General features: G+C 56.0%; 1 protein-coding gene across 1 annotated transcript in view; it reads left to right on the top strand.

The window, feature by feature from the left end:
- ATP6V0D1 (ATPase H+ transporting V0 subunit d1) overlaps positions 1 to 24,626 on the top strand; it is a 39,007-nt gene that overhangs the window by 13,196 nt on the left and 1,185 nt on the right. Inside the window, exons 2-5 of the mRNA XM_007090291.3 lie at positions 10,851 to 11,022; positions 19,422 to 19,600; positions 21,081 to 21,160; positions 24,535 to 24,612. Of these exons, the coding sequence (XP_007090353.1) occupies positions 10,851 to 11,022; positions 19,422 to 19,600; positions 21,081 to 21,160; positions 24,535 to 24,612 (509 nt within the window). The remainder of the gene's footprint in view (positions 1 to 10,850; positions 11,023 to 19,421; positions 19,601 to 21,080; positions 21,161 to 24,534; positions 24,613 to 24,626) is intronic.

The raw sequence follows: 24,626 nt of genomic DNA, 5'->3' as shown, positions 1-24,626 counted from the left end.
GGCAGCTCTCAGTCAGAGTGGCAGAGGACAGTGTACTAGCCATGAACCAGGGGTCTTATAGGCCCCGAGCAGGAGTTTGAGGCTGCCTGGGGTCAGGGCCATATTTCCTCCCAGGAGCACCGCTCTTCCCCAGGTGGCTTCCACTTTTGTCCTGCAACCCTGGTCCCTCCAGGAGAGGGAAAATTGATCCTCAGGACAGACTCCTCCCTACTTCCTTCAGCACTTTAGGACACATAGGTGTTCATGTGGCACATATATAGGAGCATGTGGGTAGAGTGACTCTGGGAGAGGTCCACACCAGGCACCCCAAACTCTGTAGGCACTGTAGGTATGTTACAGTCACGCTGGAAAGGGGTTGTTATCAGGTGATTGACAACTCTCCCCTTTGCACCCCAATTTGGGGGATCTTTCCATTGACCTCCCTGGCTTCTGCCTCATTTAACACGTCTTGGCTGATTTTTTTTTAAAATCTGTCCTGCACTGGAATATTCCTCCTCTTTTAGAGGCAGGAGGGTCAAGGCTCTGAAGGTCCAATTAGTAGGTTAGACTGCTCTTGTGTAGCCTGATACCTGCTCTACCTATCTGCATCCAGCACCCTGTAGCTTGAGAGCCTGGACTGGGGCTGCCCCTAGTGAACTTGCATGGTCCTGAGGAATGGGAGGCAAACTTGTGGCAGGGGAAAGGGATATGTGGAGGAACGGCCCTGACTGGGTGCTGGGCACTGCTTTCCTGGCCAACTCTGGCCTGGCCCTGGGCACTTGCCCAGATTTTGTCTCTCCTTGGCTACTCAGGCAGCAGTTTTTTTCAGGCCTTAACCTCAGCTGAGGCTTTGCATTTGGCTGGTGGATGGGGCTTTCCCCTCTAAGGAGTCATCTTGGTGTCCTCACTGTTGCAACTCAGCCTTTCCTGCCTGGCCCTGCTCTGGTGGCTGCTCAGAGGCTCCACAAAGCCAGACCTCCCCTGCACCTGCCATTGGTTCTGCCAAGGCTGCTTCTTGGGTAGCCAGGCCTCTAGGCTCACCCTAGGCCCTTGAGTGGCCCTCAGGGGCTGAGTTGTGGAGAGTCAATGTGACCTAGGTCTGACCAGGTAGACAGTTTCAGAGCTGGCCAACCCCCTGGAGGTAACCCTATTCAGCCCTCTTATTTTACCTGGGAAGTTGGGTCCAGGTGAGGGCCAAGGGTTTGCTTACAACCTCCTGACACCTGTCTTGGCTCCTCCTATCCAATCACTCTATATTCTTTGGTCCTTTCTTTCTTATTCCTGCATATGTTCGCTAAAGGATGCCTAAATCATGCCTCTGTGTGCCTGGCCCCCCAGTCAGGAAGTGGTGGTCAGGTGAAAGAGGCCCTGCTTTTGAGGCCCCTCACCATTCTCCCAGGCCTTGCCATATGTCATCTAATGTAGACATTAAAGGGTTGGGAGTCAAGGAATGAGCTATAACACATGACCCAGCACACAGGGCCCTAAGGCTGCCAGGTCATGGGTGGTAGCTCACCCATCTTCACCACCCCCTTACCCTTTTAAGTTCCAAGGCAGATACCACATGGCAAGGCCTGGGAGGAAGATGGGGTCCCCCTTTTCTATTGGCCCAGGCTCCATGCCTCACTGTCACCCCCATTCCTCCATTGGCTTCTGTCATTTGAACCTAGCCTCTGCTGTGAGGCTCCCTGAGCAGGTGCCCACCTATCCCAGGGCTGGCCCAAATCCACACACTGATCATGCTCAGTCTGGCATGTTACTGCTTACCCTGTACATGTCCTGCCAGGTCCTTGAGCAGGTTGGGTAAATGGGTGTGAGGGTGCTATCCAGGACCAGCCTGGATGCTTACTGCTCCTGCCACTTCCTGCCTGGCCTAAGCTTCTTGGCTCTGCTGGTCATGGGTATAAAATGGGTCAACTCTGCTTCTGGCCTGGGCTGTTTCCAGTTTCTGTGAGCTGCAGTAAATACAACTTTGTGCTAAGAGCAGCATGGCTTATAGCCCCAAATGAGGTTTGATCCAGTGAGCCCATCCATAGGGCCTAAGTCTCAGCAAAACGACTATTTCCATAGCTTTGGCTCTAAGCACCGCGGAGCTGGCAGGATACTCCAGCCTGACCTGACTTAATCTCACTGTGAACAGTAGCCGCTGGGGGCCCTAAACCTGCCCTTCCCCCATCCGAGTGAGTCTCAGCTTTTCTTAGCATCCTTCCTCCAGAGGCCTATGCTTGTAGAACAGAAGCCCAGCATCAAAGGCTGACAGGATCACTCAGGCAGTACAGGCCAGTGGGCCCTGGGAACCAGACATGGGCATGGGCCGGCTTTTGAGCAAGCTCAGTGCCACAGCTGGCCCTCTCTGGGCTGCCTGGCCCCTGGCCATGCCGGACCACTTTACCTCTCTCACTCACACCCAAGCAAACTTAACATCTTTGGTAAAATGAAAAGAAGCTCTTCTTTGCAGGCCCAGATCCACTGCCACCTGCAGGTTCTACAACTGTGGTGACAAGCCTGGAGAAGAGCTTGCTCAAGGTCAAAGTGCAGGGCAGCCGCAGAGGTGTGGCCCCTGCCTCCCAGGGCGAGGCTGGGCCGCTTGGTTCTCAGGCTGGGCTGTGGCAGGGGAACACAGGCAAGCTGCCTTCCAAGCCCTGTGTCTCCTGGGACATGCCAGTCCCAATGGAGCCTTAGGGCCTGGGTGGGGATGTTCTGGTGAGGGGATATCCAGGCGGATCTCCGCTCAGAGGAGAGTTGCTTGGAACTTGCCCTGGGTGCAGCAATAACCAGTTTTGCCCCTCCCTTTGGCACATGGGGCTATCGCCTGCCTGGCACCCTCCTGACTGTCGGATAGGTGGACTTCCTCATGGGATGTGAGGGATGCTTTCATTCTCTCACCTCAAGGACAAGGTGTTCCTAAGAACTTAAGTGTAATTAAATGTGGCTCTACCACCACCTGCCACCTGTCTTAGAGCAGAGAGGAGGGTGGTAAACCTGGGTCGGACATCCTGCTGCCTCCTGGACATGGGGAGTGACACTCTCATTTGATCCCTGTATCTGATATGCTGGCAAGTAGTGCCACGGGTCCCTAGTGTCAGCTGGACCACCTCTGTGGATCAGTCCCATCCCCCTCCGTGAAAGCCTCACCTCTCTGAAAGGCCTCCAGCATGAAACAAAATGCTGGTCCAGGGACTGAGGAAGGAGAACTCACTGTCCTTTCCCTGCAGGGGCTCTGCTTCACGCCAGCTGAAACTCAGTAACTTGCATGTGGCCATGCCAGCAGCGGACTCCAGGTTCTTCCCGAGACTGCTGGCCCGCCAGCCTGGGGGCTTCCCACGGAGCAGGAGCTGCCCTTGGCTGCGCCACCTCCTGCCTGCTCACAAGGCCCTCAGGGCGGCAGCTCAGGGTGTGGTGGATGGTGCAGAGTTGGGTCCTAGCCTCTGTCCACATCCATGGGGCTGCCCAGAACTCTATGTGATCTTGCTGGTAGGTGAAGTGAGACCTGAGCTTGGGGACAGGAGTCCCAGATTTTGAGTCAGCTCTGTTGCTCCTTCAGCAGAACAGGACCTGTGTGTTTGCATGCCCATGCTGCACAAGACCCCCCACAACCTTTACAGTGGGGAGAACATGCCAGAGGGGAAGGATTGGGACAAACCAGGAAGAGGAAGGGCAGGGGCATTCTGTGGAGTATTGAATAGGACAGCCTGAGCAGTAGGCTGGAGACGAGAACACATACCACCTGACTGGGGCTGAGGGTCGTGGTTGGGAAGCTCTGGGTAGGATCCTCTCTGCCAGGAGAGATGGAGTATGGTATTCTGTGCTCAGTTCTAACACTGTCTCTGTTCGGTGTCTGTCACGGGTGCCCTGGAAGGCTGGCACTGCATAGCCTTTCACCAGGTGACCAGCCAAGAGCCTGGATCCAGTGGGATCCACAAGCTGCTCAGAACCAAGCTGCAAAACAGGATTTGAAGCCAGGTCACTGTAGCTCCAAAGCCCAGGTTCTCACTCCCCTACCCCACTCAGCTACCTAAGGAGCGATGTCTTAAAACCAGTGATCTGACAAAATTAGGCTGCAGAGGGGGCACAGGGGGCAGGGGCTGTGGCATGCACCAGCTGCTGGATAATGGGTAGACCTGTACTGGTGAGCAAGAGACTATGGACATGTCAGTTGGTGGGGAGGTGGACAGTGACAGGCTTCTGGATGTCTGGATGGGGAATGGCAGGCAGCACCTGAGGGAGCAGAGGAAGAATAGACATTTGATAGGACGTGTTGGAACTCAGGACTAATCAGCTGATGTTATGTGAAGTTTGCGGGGGGCCTGTGACAGACTCTGGCAGAGGTCTGGGGGCGAAAAGGATGCTTAGTTTATGCTGCAGGCCCCAGGTAAACTCAGGGTTAATGGTTTCCATGTTGGGAGTTCCAGCTGTGATGCTCTGACCCTGAAGAGCCAGCCAGCCAGTGCACACATCTGCTTTGGAGCTGATATGAAGAAGAGGTCTCACCCACCCCTAGAGCCTGGGGAGGAGACTCAGGCACAGCACATTTGCTGAGGTGGGGCTGTGGCTCCATTGGGCCACCAGCCTGGCCATCTGTCCACATCTGTCCATCTGTCTGAGTTTGCCTGCTTTGAGCCTTGGAAGTTGCAGCCTTAGGGAGCCTTTGGTGCAGAGCAAGCATTGGAGGTAGGACCCACGTTCAGTCTCTTCAAAGTAGACCCCTCACCTGGACAGAGGGGAGTGGTAGAACAATCTCTGAGGCTCCATCACCCTAGAAGGGAGTGGCAGGGTGGGCATGCTGGGCTCTAGGGAGCATATTTGCACATTTGGTTTTACTCAGCGGTCCTCAATTCCTGAAAACCCCTGAGCTCCCCAGGAGAGCATCGTTGAGTGACCTCTGGAAAAGCAGAAGTGAAGTCTGGGAACACACTGTCCTCTCACACTATGCCGTGGCCAGCTGGCCAGCAGGGCCCCTCCGTGGGCCATGAGGCCGTGGGTGAGTCTAGAGCAGGGGGCCGCCCCGCCTAGTGTACTGTGCCAGGAGCTGCCTCTGTGCCTGCTGGGCCCCTGGGGCAATGTGGGACCAACCCCTGGCATGGGCCAAGACCCTCCCTTCCTGCCTCCCTGGAGCCCTTGAGGAGGGACTCTAGAGGCTTGGGGGCTGGAGAGGCCATGTGCTGCCTGTCCCTGGGAGTCCTGGAGGGGCTGAAAGATCACTTTCAGGGCTGGCAGGATCTGGGAAGGGTTTCAGGAAGTGGATGGGGAATAGGGCTGCCCAGCTGCCACCTCTCCAGGCCTGGCTGGGACTGGCTGCCAAGCCCACACTTTGGCCCACACAGAGAAGAGAGTGCTGCTGATCAGGCTAGCGGTCCCCATGCCTTCTTGCTAATCAGGGGTTGGGTGGTAATCAGAGGTGCCATCTGGGGCCAGGACTCTGCTGCTGAGAGGTTCTGGCCTTAAAGACGTAGACTGAGAGACAGGCAGGGGGTGGAAGGACAGGGAAACTATGGAGCCAGCTTGATTGTGGTGCGCCCCATGAGCCCTGAGGGAATAGCCATGCTGGATGGGTGTGGAGCTGCAGCCCAGGAGCCCTCAGATTGCTCAGCTGGACCCTGCTGGAGCCAGGGCAATGGTCTCGGACACAGGCAACCTCAAGGCTGACAGGGACACCCTGTGGAGGAGGGAGGGCAGAGGCCTCTCTAACTGGGCCTGAGGAATCAGCTCTGTTTCCTGTACTTCAGGGGCTTTTCCCTAGGGCATCCTGTAGACTTCCCTGAAACACTTGTTTGGGGCAGAGATCATAGACAGGTCACCCTACTCAAAGCATGGGACCAGTGGAGCAGAGAGTCAAGGGCTGAGGCTGAGGTGGTGCTAGGGTTGAGGGCATGGGACCTCACAGGCTGTGGGGAGGAGGCAGGGCTCTAGCTCTGAGGCCACAGAGGCCGCTGGGTAAAGGTGACAACATGTTGGGAGTTGGATGACTTCAATCTAGTGCTGGTGTGAGAATTGACTTGGGAGCAGGGAGTCAACATGTGGGGCAGGAGGCCAGCATAAGGTTATCATGGTGGTGAGGAGGCCTGGATGGTGCCGGAAGATAAGAGTTGTGGGGAGAGTCACGGTAAGATCGGGACAGGTGACCCTGGGAAGCAGAGGAGGTATGGGAATGTCCTGGGTGGGGTGAGGCGTGCTGAGAAGCAAACCCAAGGCCCTCAGGGGAGGCTAGAGGCACTGGGAAACCAAGTTGGTGGGCTTCCTTTGAGGAGGGGTTTAGGTCAGACTGCAGAGAGAACTTCCTAATAGCGGCAGTATCTTCTTGGACATGAGAAATCAGCCTCTGAGGAAGTTTTTTGCTATGAGAGCTCCCAAGCTGGCCAGACATTCCTGGTGCTGGGCCACGGATGGGAGGATTTGGGGTAGACAGCTGGGCTTGTGGGTAGACTAGAGCGGTCCCCTGAGTGTGTGCTAACCAGAACACTGCTCATGCCTCAGCCCAGGCACGTCTGAAGCTCTCAGGGGCTGTCATTGAGGCTGTTAGGCTGCTCAGCTCAGGGCGCAGAGCAGAACTAGCTCCTGCCTTCCCAGAGCCCCTGGTGTCCTTGGCTGCCCTTGGGGCCTTAGCCAGGGCTGGGTGGCCTGGTCTCCCACGAAGCTCTCAACAAGTTCCAGGCTTCTCCTCCTGTGTTCAGATCCCACCCCCAGTCACACCCCCTTCTCTGCATCCCTCAGAGAGAGCAGGAAGCTGCTGGTGGTGGTGGGGTTCTAGCAGGCCTTGTCCCAGCTCTGAGGACTGTCTAAAGGGCTTGGGGCTGCCAGTAACTGGTTCTGGGCGCCAGGTTTCTTGAACAGGGTCAGAGCTGGTTCAGAAACCCTGTGTGGTCCAAGCAGAGAGATCGGCTAGCCTGCCTGCCTCCAAGTCGCCTTCTTGGCTGACAGGCTGTCCCCTCTCCCTGGGTCACAGGGAGACGCAGGGCTTGGCCAGGGAAAGTGGTCTGGAACGGCCCTTTGACATCATCCCTGGGGGCTTTTAAAAATGAGTTTCCTGGTAAGGAAGACTCCTTGGGCTTTGGGCAGGATTCTGGGTAGAGTCTCCCGGGTTTGCTCTGATCTCACAAACGCCAGCAGAAACCACCCACCCGTCTGTGTTCCAGCACTGCTGGGAGCCGTGGCTTCCCCAGATGCAGCGTCAGCAGAACGCAGCAGCCAAGGCACAGGGGTGTTTGCTTTAAGGCCTGTGCTAAGCCCCATGCATGCAAAGTGGGGTGGGGGTGTGCAAAGAAGAGCCCACCCCCAGCTTTGCTCCTCTCATTCGCATGCACGTGTTCCTGGCTTCTCTAAGAATAGCTGTTGCCACAAGTCATACCAAAGGTGCTTGTCCCTGAGTCATGACGTCAGGTGGACAGTGAGTGTCCAGGCTGTCTCCAGGTCATGTAAGGGACATATCCTGGCTTCTCTCACTCCTCTGCAACCTGCCCACTCTTCTAGGACTAGAGCCTGTCTAGGAAGCTGGGTCCATAACTGGGCCAGGGGCCGTGGGAGAATGTGGTCAAAGATGGTAGGGGAGGACAGGAGGCCAGAGTTGGAGATGACAGAAACCACCAGGCTTGATCCACATCCCAGCCCCTCTATACACCTGACTGGGACTCTAGACAAGTTTTGTGTTCCCCTTGGTTGCTCTTTTCTAAATCTGAAATGGGCATGGCTGAGAGGTCAGACACACAGGTTGCTCTTGGCAGGGGGCTGAGTACGCAGCAGGGACCCATTTGTTTCCAATTAGAATGGGTCTGGGCTTCTCCCCCCAGTGTTGGGGTGCTGACTCCCACTTGACCAGTGTATTGCATGGAGAGTCCATGGGAGCTGGAGAGGGGAGAGGGTACTTGGCAGTGGGGAAGTTGCTGAGCACACCTTCCCAGTGAAGAGAAGCCCTGTAGAGCAAGGCGAGGCTGGACCCACTTCTGGAGAGCTGAGGCCAGGGTGGTAGGGGACAGCGTTCAGGGAAGCCTCCAGCAGTGTGATGCAAAGATCTTTTGGAGGGTAGGAGGCAGGGGCCTGGGTGGGGGCCCACGGCGTGGACTCGATATCCCAGAGAATAGTGGGTCATTGACATGAGGGTCCCTAGCACGGGGACTGGGTTTTGCTCTGGTTTTTGGCCTGCACATCTGGCGTGGCCCCCAGGCCCAGCTGTGAGCTGCAGAGGAAGGAGTCTTATCGCCTGAGATGGGTTCTCTGCTGGCTGCAGTTGTTGAGTGGATAAACGAACAGGTTTGGTCTGGCAGCTGCTGTGTTAGACGGTCTGACCCAGAACACCACACTTCAGCCCCGGCTTCCAGCTGCTGTCCGCTCCGCAGCTTCCCCTAGTGGGGATTTGGGCACCTGCTGTGCCCTGGCCAGAACCCCTTGCCCACTTTGTTTTTCAAGTATCATCATGTTTGATAGATACAAGTGTATAAAATCAGGGCATGAATGTGACTTGATAAACTAAGTAGAATTAATTTCAATACTATAAGAAGAGGGATGGATTCATATTCTCACTCTCACACCCACGAAAACCACTTGGAGAACATTAACGATCTCTCAGAACTGATCAGTTGTGTGCAAATAAACCATGTTTCTGTTCAAAAGAATTGTGCATTTTCCCAGGGTCGAGGATATTAAAATCTAACACATAAAGCCCATTACTAGAGGTAGAATACAAGGTGAGGTACCATTACACAACCATCAGTTATGACTATCAGTTGTGGTTAAGAATTTTTCTCTGACAACCAAGGGGGTAATGAAATATTGCAACAACTTGAGTACTACTGAGCAGAACACCTTCTCTTACCCAGGCCTTATTCTAAGTATAGGTGGACTTTGGCCAGACCATGGTGAGGATGGAACCTAGGCCAGGGACTCGTGGCAGATGGCCTGGGTTGAGGACATAGGGGTGTGAACACTTCCTTGTCAAAAAGGCAGCAAGTTCATGGGGGGTGAAGCAGGGGGCTGGTGGCTTCTCCCTGCCCCACCTCACCCTCGGCTCTGTCCCACTTTTAGGTGGCCGTGGAGAGAAGTGGGTGTGAGTGGGAGGACGGTGGCAAAAGCAGCAGGTGGTGAAGGCCTTCTACAGGCCTCAGGAGGTTAAAGTTCACTCTGTGAGGGCCTGAGAGCTACAGAGGACATGAGTGTTGCCTGCCACCTGGGTGCCACCCAGATCTGCAGGCAGAAGGCATCTAACCCAGGGGCGTGCCAACTCCTCCCTCCCTCTCACCTCTCCCTTTCACATATTCTTCCATCTCTCCTTTAGCACTCCTAACTCCAGGTTGGGAACATTCTCCTGCTGGGATTGCAGGAGTAGGGGCTTCGCTGGGGATTATGTGCCACACCGTCCCTTCCTTCTCAGCAGCCCAAGGTAGCAAGGCCCTCCAGGCCCACAGACACGTTGGAAGGCTTGATCAGGGAGGCTTGTGGAGAAGTTCACAAATGTGACCCTTTCTGTCCTTCCCTGGACAACCTCCCCAGGAGACATAAAGCATGCAGGCCCTTACAGCAGAAGCTGGCCTTGGTTGTTGGGCCTTCACACACACATGTGCACGCACACATGGGTACCTTCCCAGCCACTGTCCTTGGCACTGCCATCACTGCTACAGTGTCCCCCATTTCCAAATCCAGGAGTAAACCCCCCTGCTGTCTTCACCAACACTCTTCCCAGACTTCTGTCCATTCTCCAAATATTTAATGAGCATGAAAACGTACCAGAACATACTCTGTTCTAGGCTCTAGGGTCCTGCAGTGACCCCAAATCCCTGCCATCATGGAGCTTATGTGTCCTGTGACAGGTGGAGTAAGTGTTAACAAAGAAAGGAGGCACAAGTGAAGGAACAGGGTGATGGGCTGTGGGAGAGGTCTCTGAAGAGGGGATGTGTGAGGAGAGATCACCCCTTTCTAGGCAGAGGGACAGGGAAGGCCCTGAGATGAGGATATATAGATGACTGATGTGCTCTGCCTTGTGTTTTAAGATCGCTCTGGCTGCTGGTTGGAGAATAACCCCGGCGGTGGGAGACAAGGGCAAAAGCCAGGCAGCTGTTAGGTTGTTGCCCTGAGCTCACTGGGTCTCACCTGTCCTGCCCACCCAGGCCCTTCTTCTCTGTCCTCTCCTCCCTTTTCCCTTGCCCCATCCTTAATTGCTCAGAAGAGCCCAGAGGATCAGCCTGTCTGCCTCCAGCCACTTGTACAGTGGCTGTCTCCTTTCCCAGCCTCATCTCCCCCTCATGTCACTCATTTGTCCTCCAGGCCACTTGTCACTCAGGCCATCCTGCTGGCTGTTACCTTTGTATGTTCCTGTCCCTGCCCTTTGATGTGGCCCAGCCTGGCATGCTCTCTCCTCCTCTCGGTCCCGTCTTGGTGTCCTCTCCACCTTACTTGCACTTGTGGCCTCTTCTTTATTTCATTTGCATCATTTATGCCTAGAGTGTGTGGGCTTGCCCTTCTAACCCTGCAGCTATGGAGTGTAGGGCCCAGGTCTTACTCTACTCTAGGTTAGAGCCATCCCAGAATCTGCCATGCAGAAGGGCCTCAAAGGCGGTGGTGAATGGCACCTTGGGTTGGGGTTTCCCAGGCCTTCTTGTCATTTGGAGGAACATTTTGTTCTACTTGTGCTTGGACTCTGGGGCCCCGTGTATTGGCTAATGGCCCAAGAGTCTGGGATATCTCTAGAGCCTTGGTCTGACTGCCCTGGAGTAGGCCCTGAGTCAACAGGGAGGTGAAAGTGGGGACAGCAGGTCAGGGTAGCACCAGGACACAACAGCAGAGAAGCTGGGGCTCGGAGTTGGGTGCGGATGGGGTTTTGGGGTCCTGGAGAGGTTCAGTGTGGCTAGCCCTCATACTCCCCACGCCCCTGCCTTGGGTTTCAGACCTGAAGCTGCACCTGCAGAGTACTGACTATGGCAACTTCCTGGCCAATGAGGCATCGCCGCTAACAGTGTCAGTTATTGATGACCGGCTCAAAGAGAAGATGGTGGTGGAGTTCCGCCACATGAGGAACCACGCCTATGAGCCACTCGCCAGCTTCCTGGACTTCATTACGTAAGTGTGCCCTATAGTGCCTTCCCCTCCCACTGGGCAGGATAGCTGCTCCTCCTGCATCTGGGCCAGCATGCGCTTAGGCCAGCTGCCCACAGAGTCTTCCTGGGCTGTGTAGCTGAGCTGGTTATTCAACAGCCCTGGGCCTCCAAGCCACCACCAGCCACTTCATTGCTGTGGATTCCACACTGTAATGTTGGATGAAGCCCCTTTCCCTGCACCCTTGGTATTACAGAGATTGGGGTGAGGAGACCAAGGATGATGGAAGCACTTTGCCTCACTCACCCTGCAGCATCCACACTGAATGCTCACTAGGTCCTGACTTCCCAGACTGGGGTCAGAGGTCAGGGGATGGCAGAGCTCTGAAGAGCCAAGTTCTTGGAATGGACCATTCAGGCCCTCTGGGCCTGTCTGGGCTGAGGCCATTCTCCATCTTCTCTGTCCATGGCCCTGGGTCTCAGGGAGAAGTGGGGAAGGCTGAACACCTGGCTGCCTTTCCCAATTCTGGACCAAGCCCACATGTTTATGACCATGGCTGCCCAGCTTCCCCGTTGTCTAACCCTTGGGTGTAGTCCTGCCTCCACTAAGCTCCTGGAGGACCTGAGCAGAAGAAAGGACCCTACAGGCTAGGGGAGGGCACCTGGATGAGGCAGCCTCTGCTTGCCAGGTGTGCCTGTGGAAACAGGGAGATAGGCCGTCTCTGCCTGGATAGACCAGGAGCCATTAGCCAGGGCCTGGTTAACAAAGAGATGGCCCCAGAGGTGTGATCAGTGGCTAACTTAAATGAATGTGCTCTGCATTAGTGGTGTGTGAGTGTGTGTTGTGGGGAAGTGTTTCTGGGTACTGGGTACTTTTGGGTACTGTTGCGCCTTTATCATTCCCTGATTTCGGTGCTCCCACCCTCCTCCTTGGAAACTGGCACACCTGCCCCACTAGGGTGCTTCCTGCCTGTCCTGATTCCCACCCCCAGCAAGCAGCAGCCACTTACTTAAGATCCACTTGCTCAAGTGGAGACTGCAGCCAGAAGGGATCCATCCTTGGGTAGAGGCCACAGGCTGGGACCCCTGAAGGGCTCAGGGAACTTACCCAGGCTGGGAAGCAGTCTCTTTCCTGGCTACAGGCCTCCTTTCTGGGGGCCTCCCTGCTGTCCAGGCTGGGCCTGTAATTACACCTCCTTGGCTCTGGTCAAGGTATAGACTACATAGTCCTGCTGGGGCAGGAGGCCAGAGATGGGCCATGTCTTGTGCTGCTGAGATGGGGGTCACACCGAAGTATCCCATGTGTTAGCTCCTGGCCTGGGCCTGTGTATCCCTTGCCTCAAGGCCAGAGCCGGGGACATACCAGGAAGCAACAAATTTATTGCCAGAGCCCAGCCTTCACCTTATTTGCACAAGGCTCTCTCAGCTTCCTGGTGAATGTTCTGGCCTTGCCAGCCAGGCAGGCCAGAGGAGGCCTGACCCATGCCAGTGGTCAGAGGGCAGTTGTCATCCATCTCACTGTCCACTTGGCCACCTGCCTGTGCAGCTAGCTCCTGGCCTTTCTTGGTGCCCTTAGAAGCTTCGTCTCAGCCTGCCAGGCCATGAAACTGGAGAGGGCTCTGAGCGTGACTGAGGCTGCATAGCCGCCAGCTCTTTGCTGGAGGTTGGCTGCAAGCACCAAGCGTGCTTAAAGCAGCCAAGCACTATCCTGTGGCAGGCTGTCACTTCCCCGCCCCTTCCATTCATGGGTGATTGTGGCTTAGTCTTCCCAGTTCCTCACTCCTGCCCTCACTCAGGAAGAGCTCAGCAGCCACGTGTCAGCCTGTCTGAGCCTGTGGCTGCTCGTTCCATGACCTCGTCATCTTCAGTGACCTGCTCCTCTGCTCTCCACTTCAGCCACCCCCACTGATGGCTGCCCAAGGCCATGTCACTACTGGAACTGTTCCACCCCGAAATCGCTGAGTCAGGCACCCCCTCTCTACCCACAGCCTTCAGGCACTCCAGCCCACTCTCAGTCCCTTGAGGGACGTTGGTTCCGGACTCAGCAGGACGCTGGGCCTTGCTTCCTCTCCTGCTGCCCCTTCTGTCTTCGTTTTCCTCCCTCCCCAGCTGAGGTTCCCTGGTCCATCATTTGAGTACTTTTCTGCCAGCATCCGCAGCTCTCTTGGCCGCCTGTCCTATAGTCCCGCCCTGGCTGGCAGCCCCCCAGCCCTGGAGGAATCCCAGCAGCCTCCGGCCTGGAGGCACCCTCCCCCACCTCCACAGCCTGGAGCAAAGCTGGGGAAGCCGGCCTTGAGCGGTGATCCCTGCTGCCAGACGTGCACGCTCACCAGTGCAGCTGGCCTCGGCTTGTCTTTGCCCAGCCGGCCATTTGTTCTCCCTACCCAGCACCCTGCAGCCCCCCCACCAAGGTTGGGAAGACCACTTCACCATTTTAAATACTACCTCTCTCCCACCCCCAGCCTTGTCTCTGGGCGGATGGCCCACCTTCCTCCTCCACAGAGACAGTAGAAACCACTCACCTTCCAGCACCGCATCTGTGTCCCCAACCCTGATCTGATGGCAAAGGTTCCTTCTCTTGGGTCCTTCTGCCAGAGTCCTGAGCTCTCTTACCCGACTCCCTGGACCCTGAGTGGCCACTCACCTATTCTGTCTGTGCAGCCACTGTCCCTTTCAGATTCTTCCCATCAACAACTGAACAAGTGCAAATCTCTCACACTGTTTAAAACTGTCTCCTAGGGGGGCGCCTGGGTGGCTCAGTCGGTTAAGTGGCCGACTTCGATTCAGGTCATGATCTCGCGGTCCGTGAGTTCGAGCCCCGTGTCGGACTCTGTGCTGACAGCTCAGAGCCTGGAGCCTGTTTCAGATTCTGTGTCTCCCTCTCTCTGACCCTCCCCCGTTCATGCTCTGTCTCTCTCGGTCTAAAAATAAATAAACGTTAAAAAAAAACAAAAACAACAAAACTGTCTCCTAGGGCCTGCGCTTTTACGTTCACTGTGTGTTCTCTCACCCCCGCCCCCCCACGCCTGCCCATCCTTTGAGCCTCCAGTCTGCTCCCAACTGTCCCATCACTCCACCGCAAAGGCCCTGACCAAGGTCACCACTGACCTTTGTGCGGCAGGGTCTGCAGGCCTAATCAGGAGCCACAGCCCTCCCACCCTCCAGCAGTCTCCTTCTTCTCTGCCATTTAGCTCTTACCTCTCTGCCTGCTCCTCTTCCTCACCTCCACCTCCTCCACTTCCTCCTTTCTGGGTCATCCGCAGTGTTGCAGAAAGAGGGAATCTCTTCCGTCAGGGCCAGGGCCTGGAACTCATAGCTGGCTTCTCTGAGGAGGTGGCTATGTGTTGAGGAGCTGTTTAAGGAAGAATTGGGGAAGGGGAGATTCTGGACTGAGGGAACCATACATGTCCTGAGCCTCAAACCCCAGGGATGTCCAGAGGAATGTAACTAGAGAGGAGAGCATGGTTCCCCCAGGTAGGGGAGGCGTCAGCTAATGGCTCCATCCTGCGTGTGAATACTTGAGGGAACAGTGCCATCACTGCTGGCCACAAACAAAGCTGGCCCAGCTGGGTTGGAGGTTGGGACTACCACAAAAGGTCAACTTAGCTCTGTTCCTCAGAGCCTCTTAGTTGCCGATAGAACTGCCCTTGGATTGCTGGAACAGGATTTCCCAGGAAGTGATGGGTTCCTTGTTACTAAAGGTGTGCAGACAGAAGCTGATGAAGGTCTTTTCTGCCCTCCCATGGTGAAAGACAGTGTCCAGTGGTTTTGTTGATCCCAGCGAGCCTTCAGCCAACACAACTAGTATCAGCTCTGGGCCAGGCCCTATGCCAGGAGGGAGGGGGATGCATGAATGCAATGGGATGAGTGTCAGGGGTGGTGTAGACAGCTCCTGGAGAGGCCTGTGGGCAGCTGCTACAAATGGATCCAGGGTCACAGGAGGCTTCCTGGCATTAAGAGGACTCAAGGATCAGGTGGGGTGAAAGAGACTGCTCAGGAGAGTGGGTGGCACTGCCTGGTGTGGAGGAAACAGGCCTTGAGTGAGTGAGAGTCTGTGAAGTAAGCTGTCATCAATCATGTAGTTTTTAGATAATTCAGTTCAATTTCACGGCAATAACATGTAATATGTCACTATACCAAGGATTTTTCCAGACATAGCCATTAACGTGCTGTGTGACTTGGAATGGAGCCTCCATTAGGGTTTTTTGGCTTTGGAGGGGAGGTCTTGATCTAGGCCATTCCATGATGGCTTCCCATAGGAAAGTAGGCTCTCAAAGGGAAGTTGGGAGAGGTGCGTGTGGGAGAGGTGAGTCTGGCCTCTGGGGATTTTCAGGTGGGCCCCAAAGGCCCTTGTCTTTAAAGGAATGAGCCTTCCTGGGTGCCATCCCCAGTGTGCAGCAGCCTGGTACCCATTAGCAGAACCTGGGCTTGGTAACCTGCATCATCTGGGAGAGGTGAAGTCCAGTCTTTCTTATGTACCAGGGGCTCCAGTGCCACCAACCTGGAGTGGGTAGCTGGAAGGCAGCTTTGTCCCAGGACAATGGCCTCAAGTGCCCATAGGCCTTTTAGCATACCTGCCATTCTCCCCAGAACTTTTTGTAGCATGGGTTGCAGAGGCATGGTGGTTATCCTTATCCTGGTCCTCTAGCCCTCTCTCTCTACATCCACTGTTTTTGGGTCATAGCACGGTCTATACAGGCTGGGGCTCTAGGCCTGCCATGATTTCTGGGTCATGGGCTAGACCTGGCTCCTGCCTTGCGGGAGAGCCAGCAGTGATACTGACTAAGGGAGAGCGCACAGGAGCTCTTTAAGGCCTAGAAGGCTTAAGTCAAGTGGGAAGACCCAATCAGGCTTCTGGGGAAGAGCAGGATTTTAATGAGAAGGTCAGGGCCTTACTAGCTCTGCTATGGGCTGCATTTTAGTTATCCTGATTAAAACTGAGAAACTGAGGCTTGGCAAGTTGTATGCTGAGGCCATAGCTTAATATCTCTATTCCCTTTCTGCCCTAGGCAGGGCTTTGCAGGACTCTGATGTGATTAAGCACAGATACTGTTATGAGCAGCCTCTGCTGGGAGCTGTAGGATAGACAGACTAGCAGAGGTACCTAGTCATCTTGGCCTCCTCACCAGTGCTAGGCCAGCCCCTGGCGCCAAGACGATAAGAATGTGGAAGCAAGCCATGCTTCTCCGGCAGGTGGCGCCAAAGGGCACAGCAGAAGAATGGGGCTTGGCTGGGGGCTCTGAAGACTTCTTGGAAGAAGGGGCTTCCTAAACCCCAACCCGAGACTTCTATGGGCCCAAGCTGAGTCTTAAAGGCACAGTGTGAGGGAGGGCCTCTGGGTAGAGGAATACAGACTCCCTACTCCCACCCCACAAGGGCCTCTTTGGCCTGGCGGGCAGCCGCCTGTCCACTCCCCAGCTGTCTTCCTCTGGAGGGAGACGCTGACCAGCTGGAACCTCATTCTCTGCTGTTGAGGCCAAATGAGGGGAGGACTGGTGGAGTGGCTTTTTGGGGGCAGGGAGGCAGCTGTTCAAGCCAGGCGAGGAGGAGGAGGATGTCCCTGTCTGCTGAAGGCCTTGGCCTTGGGGGGGAAGCAAACAGCCTAGCCAGCACCATCTCTGCCAGGCCTGCCCTGCTTCCTTTCTCCCAGGAAAGAGGATTTGGGCTCTCATTGGGCTGGGGAGAAAAGCAGGGGCTGCTTCTGCAGTAACCTCATAGTTGACTCAAGGAGAAGGAAGAGCTGGGTCTGGCACAGGTTTATCCAGTGCTGGCCTAGACTGGGTTAGAAGGGGGCCCTGGAAGGTGCTGGGAGTATGTGATCGTAAGTGGCCCTTAACTGGCTCGGCATTTTCCTTGGTACCCAGACTGGACTTCTAGCAGGAGAGGCTGGGGGCAGCTAGGAGGTACTACTACTGGCCCCGACATTTGCTGTCAAGGCTGAGAAGTGACTCACAGCTGGCCTGTTCCACATCATTGGAGGGACAACAGAAAAGCCAGATGGTAGAGTCTTCCCACGGGCTCTCCTCTAAGTCCAGGCCAGGACCCTGAGGAGTACCAGGGCCTCCCCTGAGCCCTGCCTCCAGCCCCATCCCCAACATAAAAGAATACCCTGGGTTGTGGGCAGAGGGAGTGGGGAGATTTAGAGAAAGAACACTGGCTTGTGGGGATACCTCTGAAAAGACAGAGCTAGATGGGGAGTGCAGTGCCAGGGCATGGGGACCCTAGAAATGGGACATGGAGGTCATCTGCCTGATGGTGTGACAGGGCCGAGTGCCTATACTCTCTCTTACTTCCTTGGATACTGGGTTTGGTGATGCTGGTGGCTGCGGGGTCAATCAGATAGTATAGGCCTAAGAGGGGTACTCTTCTCCCTGTCCCTGTCCACAAGGTTGTGAGAGTGGAGAAGAGCATCCTCAGGCCGGGGACAGGAGTCTTTGTGGCTGTCTCAGAGAACAGGAAGACTGGAGTGGGGCTGGTTGGGGTGCAGGTAGAGGACTGCAGGAAGTGACATGTAGCATAGGTCCTGTGGTACATGAGATTCTGGAGGCATTGGGAACAAGGGATGCTGTCCAGGGTGGAGGGGATGCAGGCTCTGGCTGGAGGCCAAGGCCCAGAACTCTAGTGAGCTTTTTCTGAGGTCCCTCTGCTCTGCCAGCTCTGTCAGGTTCGGGGCAGAAGGCTGGCCATTGGGCTTCTTGCCTTGCAGCTACAATGGGCCCCGCCTGAAGCCCTCAGTTTGAGAAGGGGAGGGCCTGTCTCTTCTCTGTGCACATCCTGTCACTGACCCAGCCGGTTTGGGGGCGGAGAGAGGGCAGCTGCCTGGCCCCAAGCCCAGAAGAGCAGAGGTCACAGCAAGGCGCTGGGCTGGGTGGGAGCTGGGGGAGGGTGCAGCAAGCAGGGGGAGTAGGGGGTCAGGTCAGGACTGGAGCTGTGGCTTTTTCTTCCTGTCGCCTTCCTGGAGGGCCTTGTGGGAGCTCCCCCAATAGCTGGCCCTCTGAGTTGAGGCCTGGGCCACCCCTTTCCCTTTCTTCCCTTGGTATTTAGGGCCACTGCCCACCACGGGTCTTCCATGGACAGCCTCAGCGTTGGGTGCTTAAAATACTTTCCCAGGAGAGGGGCCTAGTTGTGGGCCACCCAAAAACTAGGGCAAGTCCTGTGCTAAGTGCCCATTCAGGGCAGCAGCCTGCACCTTAGCTCTGACCCTTCAGTGGTGCTCCTCCCCACAGGCCTCATCCACTCGTGTACCCTGAGTTCATCACTGGTGACAGGCTGGAGGAATGTTGTGGTTAATGCCACCTGACTGTGCCTGGGGCCTTCCTCACCGCCCCCCCCCCCCCCCCCGCCCCTGGCTTCACCCCATTCCCACGTAGGTGACTAGACAGAGCTCTGCCCCGGCTCCTTTGTGCCATTGTCTTAAAGTTCGGAAGCAGAGCTTGCCCTGCCCCTTGCCAAGTCTGAACCGGGAAGCTCCACCCTCCCCAGCTCCACAGCCCCCTCTGCTGCCCATGTGCTATCCAGAGCGGAGAGCCAAGGAGCTTAGGCCTAGGACAACTTGAGCCCAGCCTCCCTATCCAGGCCTCTGGGTCCCCTCTAGGCCTCCTGCGCGGATACCTGGCCTAGGCCTCCGGCTGAAGGAGGAGGCGGTGCTCTGCCTTTGGAGTGGAACTGTGCAGGGCAGCTATCTACCTGCTCCATCTCTGCCTGACCTGGGGCCTTACTCTAGAGGGGCCCTCCCGCTAGCTCCTTTCTGACCTTCCCTTTTTCTCTGGCTTCTCCCCACCCTACTCTTCAGCCTTTCCTCCCCTTGCCATCTCCCCCTCCCCACATCCCCACCCAGCAGCCAGAATGACTCTAACAGGACTGTAATACTCCCTGCTTACATCCTGCTCATGGATCTCTAGTGCTCAAAATGCAGTCAGGACCCTCAGCCTGGCTTGCAGGACCAGCGACCAGGCCCCAGCAAGCTAGGAGCACTGCCCTGGTTCCCTCCTTCTGCCAACCCTGAGCTGTGCTCAGTTCCTCGAATGCGGCAGGCACTCGGTGAATGCCTCCAGGCCTTTGCACACACTGTTCCCTCTTCCCAGAACACAATTACATCTCCCAGTTTTTTCATCCCCAGGCTGGCCTTGCACCTCCTTCTGTGTTCCCTGCCAGAACTCTGTTCACACCGTGGGGTAGTTACCTCTTCCCAAACACTCGAGGGGCGTGAATCTGTGCCACACTCCCAAGGGAGGGGCCGTGTATGTCTCAGACTCCTGGTGCTGGAGTAGGGCTGCAACCGGGCAGGGAGGTGAACCAGTGGTGCTGGTCAGCAGCACCATTGAGGTGGTGCTCTTTGTTGAGGGTGGCCTGTGCAGGGTGGGGGCAGGGTCACAGTGCTGGGCCAGGACTTCCAAACCCCCTGCTGTTGTGTGCCTCCCGCAGTTACAGCTACATGATTGACAACGTAATCCTGCTTATCACGGGCACGTTGCACCAGCGGTCTATCGCCGAACTTGTGCCCAAGTGCCACCCACTAGGCAGCTTTGAGCAGATGGAGGCTGTGAACATTGCGCAGACACCTGCCGAGCTCTACAATGCCATTCTGGTGGACACGCCCCTGGGTGAGCCACTGGGGTGGAGGGGGGAGGAGGTGGACACCGCCTCCAAGTGTGGGGTTTGTGGACCCCTGGGTGGTGGGGGGGTGATACTGAGCCATAAAAGAAGGCTTGCCCCTGCTGCTTACCTTTATGTTTCCCTTAACTTCCCTCCCATTCTGTTGCCCTACCTTCAGTTCCTTTCCTGTTGCTTTTGCTGGGCTAGGCAGACTACCACCAGGGCCTGATTCAGACCATGTAACTTTGTGAAACTGGCCAATTTCTCAGAATGCAGAGAAAGGCTGAGCTCATGGAGTGGGGAGAGGCCCAGGTCCCTCAGAGTCTTGGGACTCGAACACACTGTGGCCCCAAGCTGGGCCAGAGTGGCTGGTTGCCTGTGAGGCAGAGGAGGGAAGCAAATAGCTTCACTTGCCTCCACAGAACAGGTCCCAGGGGCCAGGTCAGGCAGTGTCCGGCAGGATGCAGGGTTCGTGTCAGAGGCCAAGAGAGGAAGGGGAACTGGGAGCTTCCTGCAGGGCCCCACCTAGGCAGTGCTGGCTCCTGCCTATCTTGGAGGCTGGGGAGAAGGCACTAAGGCCATCACCAGCTAGTGCCCTCATAGCCACAATCTTTGTCCCCAGAGCACCACCTCCAGGAAGCCTCCAGGGTTAAACACTGGGTTCTAAGTTGCACTTGTTCCTGTACTAAGAGTTCTGAGCCCTACTTGCTAGGCCTATCTGCCATAGACTCTTCCAGTAACTCTGAGCTAGTTCTGGGCTATTTGTGGTTTCTCAGTTTCTCCATTTTTATTTTATTTATTTTATTTTATTTTATTTTATTTTATTTTATTTTATTTTATTTTATTTTATTTTATTTTATTTTATTTTATTTTATTTTTTTGCTCCCTCTCTCCCCCTAGTTTCTCCATCTTTAAAGAAGAGACAGACTAGAGAGTCTGTGGGCCCCTGTCAGGGGAGGGAGCTCTATTCTGTTCTGGCCTCTACTTTCAGCCTGACAGTGGCCCTCTGGGTCCCTGGTCCAGGCCCACTCAGCTCATTCCTTAAGAAGTAGGCTGGTTTTCCAAATGTGGGCCCCAGGCCCCCCCTGGGGGTTACAGATACATGGGCATCAGGCCCCAAATCCACAGCTGCCCCTCAAGAAAGGAGGATGTCATGGCCTCTTATGCAAGTCTGTCTTTGGCATGGTCTGAGCTTGGGTCTGCCCCAGAGGCGATTAGATCATGTTATGGCTGGCCGCCTCCTTTATAAATCAGTTTTAGGAGCAAGGATGCAGGAGAAGCTCAGGTCAGTGTACATGGCCCAGTGTATTGCTTCTGCCACTTGCAAGGCAATTGCCCAGGCTGGTTCGGGAGGCCCCCCACCCCCTGGCCAGCTGGGCCTTGTGACAGGGGCCCTCTATGCCCTGCAGGGGTGGTTAAACAGCAGCAGGATTCTTGCCTAGGCTGAATCTAGTCGCCCACCCTCACCCCCACGTCTTTCTTTCCCAGCGGCCTTTTTCCAGGACTGCATCTCAGAGCAGGACCTTGATGAGATGAACATCGAGATCATCCGGAACACACTCTACAAGGTAGTGCCCTCATCAGAGGTGGGGGCTGGCCTGTGGGCAAGGGTGGGGCCACGGTATGGTGGGCTCGTGGTTTATGTGGGGTGCTGGGACAGGACGCAGCTGCACCAGGCTTCTATCCCGCAGGCTTAACCTTATCCGCAGGCTTAGCCACTTTCTGGCTCCCATGATGGGCGCAGGCTGCATGGAACAGGTTCTCCATCTCGTGGCGCCTGCGGCAGGCCCTGATAAGATCAGCAGGAGTGGCTGGTGCCCCACAGCTTGGCCTGTCAGAGCTGGCTCCTGGATGGCCACTCCCCCTGCATCCAGGAGGGTCACGGGGCCGCCACCCAGGCCATAGCTTTCAGGTTTACCCCACCTAGACTGTTGCCAGCAAGGACAGGCATTTGAGCAGAGGCAACAGTGTGCTTAGTTATGATGGGGGGAGGGACCCAGCCAGGTGTAGCCAGGTCACCACATCCTTCTCAGGTTCCTAGGCCTAGAGCCAGTGCCACGTCACAGCATCCTTATCTCTTAACCACTTTCTGCTTCACCCCTGACTATGGCACAGGTTGGTGACCCCTGGAGACAGAGTGAGCTTGGGATTCCTGGGTCAGCACTGCCCTGGCCCAAAGAGGTTAGGAGCAGGGCTGGGAGCCAAGGAAGGGGGCCGGCCAGGGACCAGTGAAGGACATTTGGGACAGACTAGGCTCTGGGCACAGTGAGGTACTGATGGGCTGCAGCCAGGAACATGGATCAGCAGTAGGCAGGCCCTGAAGGGGGACTGAGTATAACCTAAGTCACAGGCCCTGCTGACCTAACCCTGAGAACATCTGGCAATCAGATCTTTACACTGAGTGTCTTCTCCTGCCTGAGTTGGAGCTAGGTGGCTGACACTCAGCTGCAGCCTGAGAGGCTAGGCCTCCAGTCTCCCTCCAGGAATCTGGGCCAGAGTGCAAGGGGAGGTCTGGTAGTAGGTGAGGAGCCTGCATATGTTGCAGTGGTGTGGGCAGGGGAACAGCCCATGCAGAAGCAAGCATGGAGCATGGGCCAAGTGACAGGCAGTTTGCCATGGAAGTGCAGGTTCCAGATAGACAGCAGGAGACAGGTCTGGAAAAAGAGGCAGACACAGGATGAAGTCACCGAGGGCCTAGAGTGCCAGGGCAGAGTTTGAACTGTATCCTGTGGGCAGGGTCAGCCAATAAAGGTTTGCAACAGGGCAGAGTATCATCAGAAAGCCCCCTCTGGCTACAGTGTGGAGCATGGAGTAGAGGGGAGAGACTAGAGGTAGGAAGATCGTCAACTTCTTTAATCGTCAGGATCACCCTAGGAGCTAGGTAGGCATGAATATCTGAATTGGTAAGATGAGAAAACTAAGGGCTCAAAGAAGCAGGGTGGGTTGCCTGAAACCACTTGCTATACTCCGGCAGCACTGGGATCACACCTGGCTCAGCCTGTTTGCAAAGCACGTGCTCTCATCTACCCCGCTAACAGGGAGGCAGGCCAGGCAATCAGCCGAGAATGTGCATGCGCACATGATCTGAGTGCTCCTGCCCGCCCAACTGGCCTGCTGCCGGTTCCCTGCCCTGAGACAGGGTGAGGGGTGCGGCTGTCCCCCTAGCCTCACCCACACCCTCACCGGGCCTGACTGGTTCTAGCTGGAGTCACTGGCGAAGGCTGCCCGGACACCAGCTCCGTAAACACTGATCCGAGGCTGAGGGCGCCATGCCAAGACTGCCCGCTCGACAGGCAGTGTCCCAGCCCAGTGGCCACAGATGGGAGATTAGATGGACCCTCAGCCGCCTGGCAGGCAGGAACTGTAGGCAGCTGGTACAGCAGCCATGGACTAGCAGGCTCCAGGGGACAGGGTGGGGATGGGGAGGCAACCTTGGTACCTGAGCCTTTGAGGTCTTGCCAGTTTCTTCAACTGCCCTAACTTCCAGAAGAGAGTCTGAGCCTGTCCCATCATCTCCTCTGAGCCTAGGGTCAGCCTTTCCAGGGATTGGTATAGCTCAGTGAAGGCTGGTGGCTTCCCCACAGATTGGAACTGCAAGCCCCACTGGGGCAGGCCTCGAGATTTGGGCAGGCCATGGGGAACTTGGCCTGGCCATGGGGAAGAAAGTGGCTGGGGACAGTCCTAGAGGGACTGAATTACCAGTGAGCCATGGTAGGATTGGCAGCTGTTTCTACCACCCAAGCCCTCTGATTCCTGGGGATGTATTATGCTGGGGTCCACTCTCCCCTTCCAGGCTTCTTCCTCTCTGACCTGTTCTAGACTTTTGTTTCCTGTGACCTCAGTGGTCACCACAGGCCTTCTGAGCACAGCTTGCCCAGTGCTGCTGGCCAGGCTATGCCTGTGCTCGTGGACTCCTGGGTTTCATCTCACCTCCTCCCTTGGGGGAGCAAAGCCTGTGGCCCAAGTCAGCTTGTGGTGGGTAGAAAGGTCTCTGAACCTTGGAGATCAGACCTTGGTGCTGAAAGCTTTCCAGGCCTCCTGGCCCTGAGCCCCAACTCTGAAGAATAATCTCTAGCCTGTGGAGCCAGAGTCCCTGTGACCATGCCACCAGAAGGGACTCAGGAGGATCTGAGTGAAGGGAGTTCCCCAGAGGGGCCACAAGACCATCCCCCCCCTCTCTTGACACAGAGAGGTTTGGGGAAGGAAGCCTGTGCCTAGCCACTTTTATGAGTGAGTGCTGGGAGGAAACGAGGGACTGGGCTGACCTGTCTTTTCCTCATGCCCAGAAGATCCAGTTTGCCTGGGCAGGAAGTGCTCGTTCCCACCACAGCCCATGTGTCCAGCCATTGCACTGCAGGGCTGACGTCTGTGCAGGCAATAACCATTCCTCAGCAGGAACTGAGCTGACATTTGCTTCCTGCTTCATGGTGCCTGGGAGCTGCTTGGGGGATGGAAGGAGTTCCGTGAGGTGGGGTGCCAAGAGGGGCCAGGGCACCCAGTCCAGGCCACTTCCATGAACTCTCAGGAGTAACCTTCCTTCACTAGCTCATCAACATGTAGTTTTCTGAGGCTGAGGAGGGGAGGTTTGGGGGAAAGGCAGGCAGAGCAGCTGGGGGCAGACAGACCCCCTCTCTGAGCCTGGTCCTCTGCGGGATGAGGACATAAGGGCACGTAGGGGGCACTGCACCATGAAGCCGTCAGTAGGTCAGAAATTGCTCTATTGCTCCTGGGTGCAGTGAGGCAGCCGGCCAACTGATTAATAGTTGGAATTTGCAGATGTTTCCGAGGTTCTGACATGGGGGCTTCCCTGGCCAATTGATGGGTGTGATGTATGGACTCACCATGCAAGGGACTGGGGAGGGAAAGAGGCAACTGTGAGGAGAAGGCTTGGCAAGTCCCCCAGCTCCCTGCCTGAGTTGAGCGAGCCCCATGCTCTGCGCAGGCCTACCTGGAGTCCTTCTACAAGTTCTGCACCCTACTGGGCGGGACCACAGCCGATGCCATGTGTCCCATCCTGGAGGTGAGTGCTTGCCC

This window comes from Panthera tigris, chromosome E2, assembly GCF_018350195.1.
Source record: "Panthera tigris isolate Pti1 chromosome E2, P.tigris_Pti1_mat1.1, whole genome shotgun sequence".
Lineage (NCBI taxonomy): Eukaryota > Metazoa > Chordata > Mammalia > Carnivora > Felidae > Panthera > Panthera tigris.
Note: the sequence above shows the minus strand (reverse complement) of the source record. Positions and strands in the feature narration are given on the sequence as shown.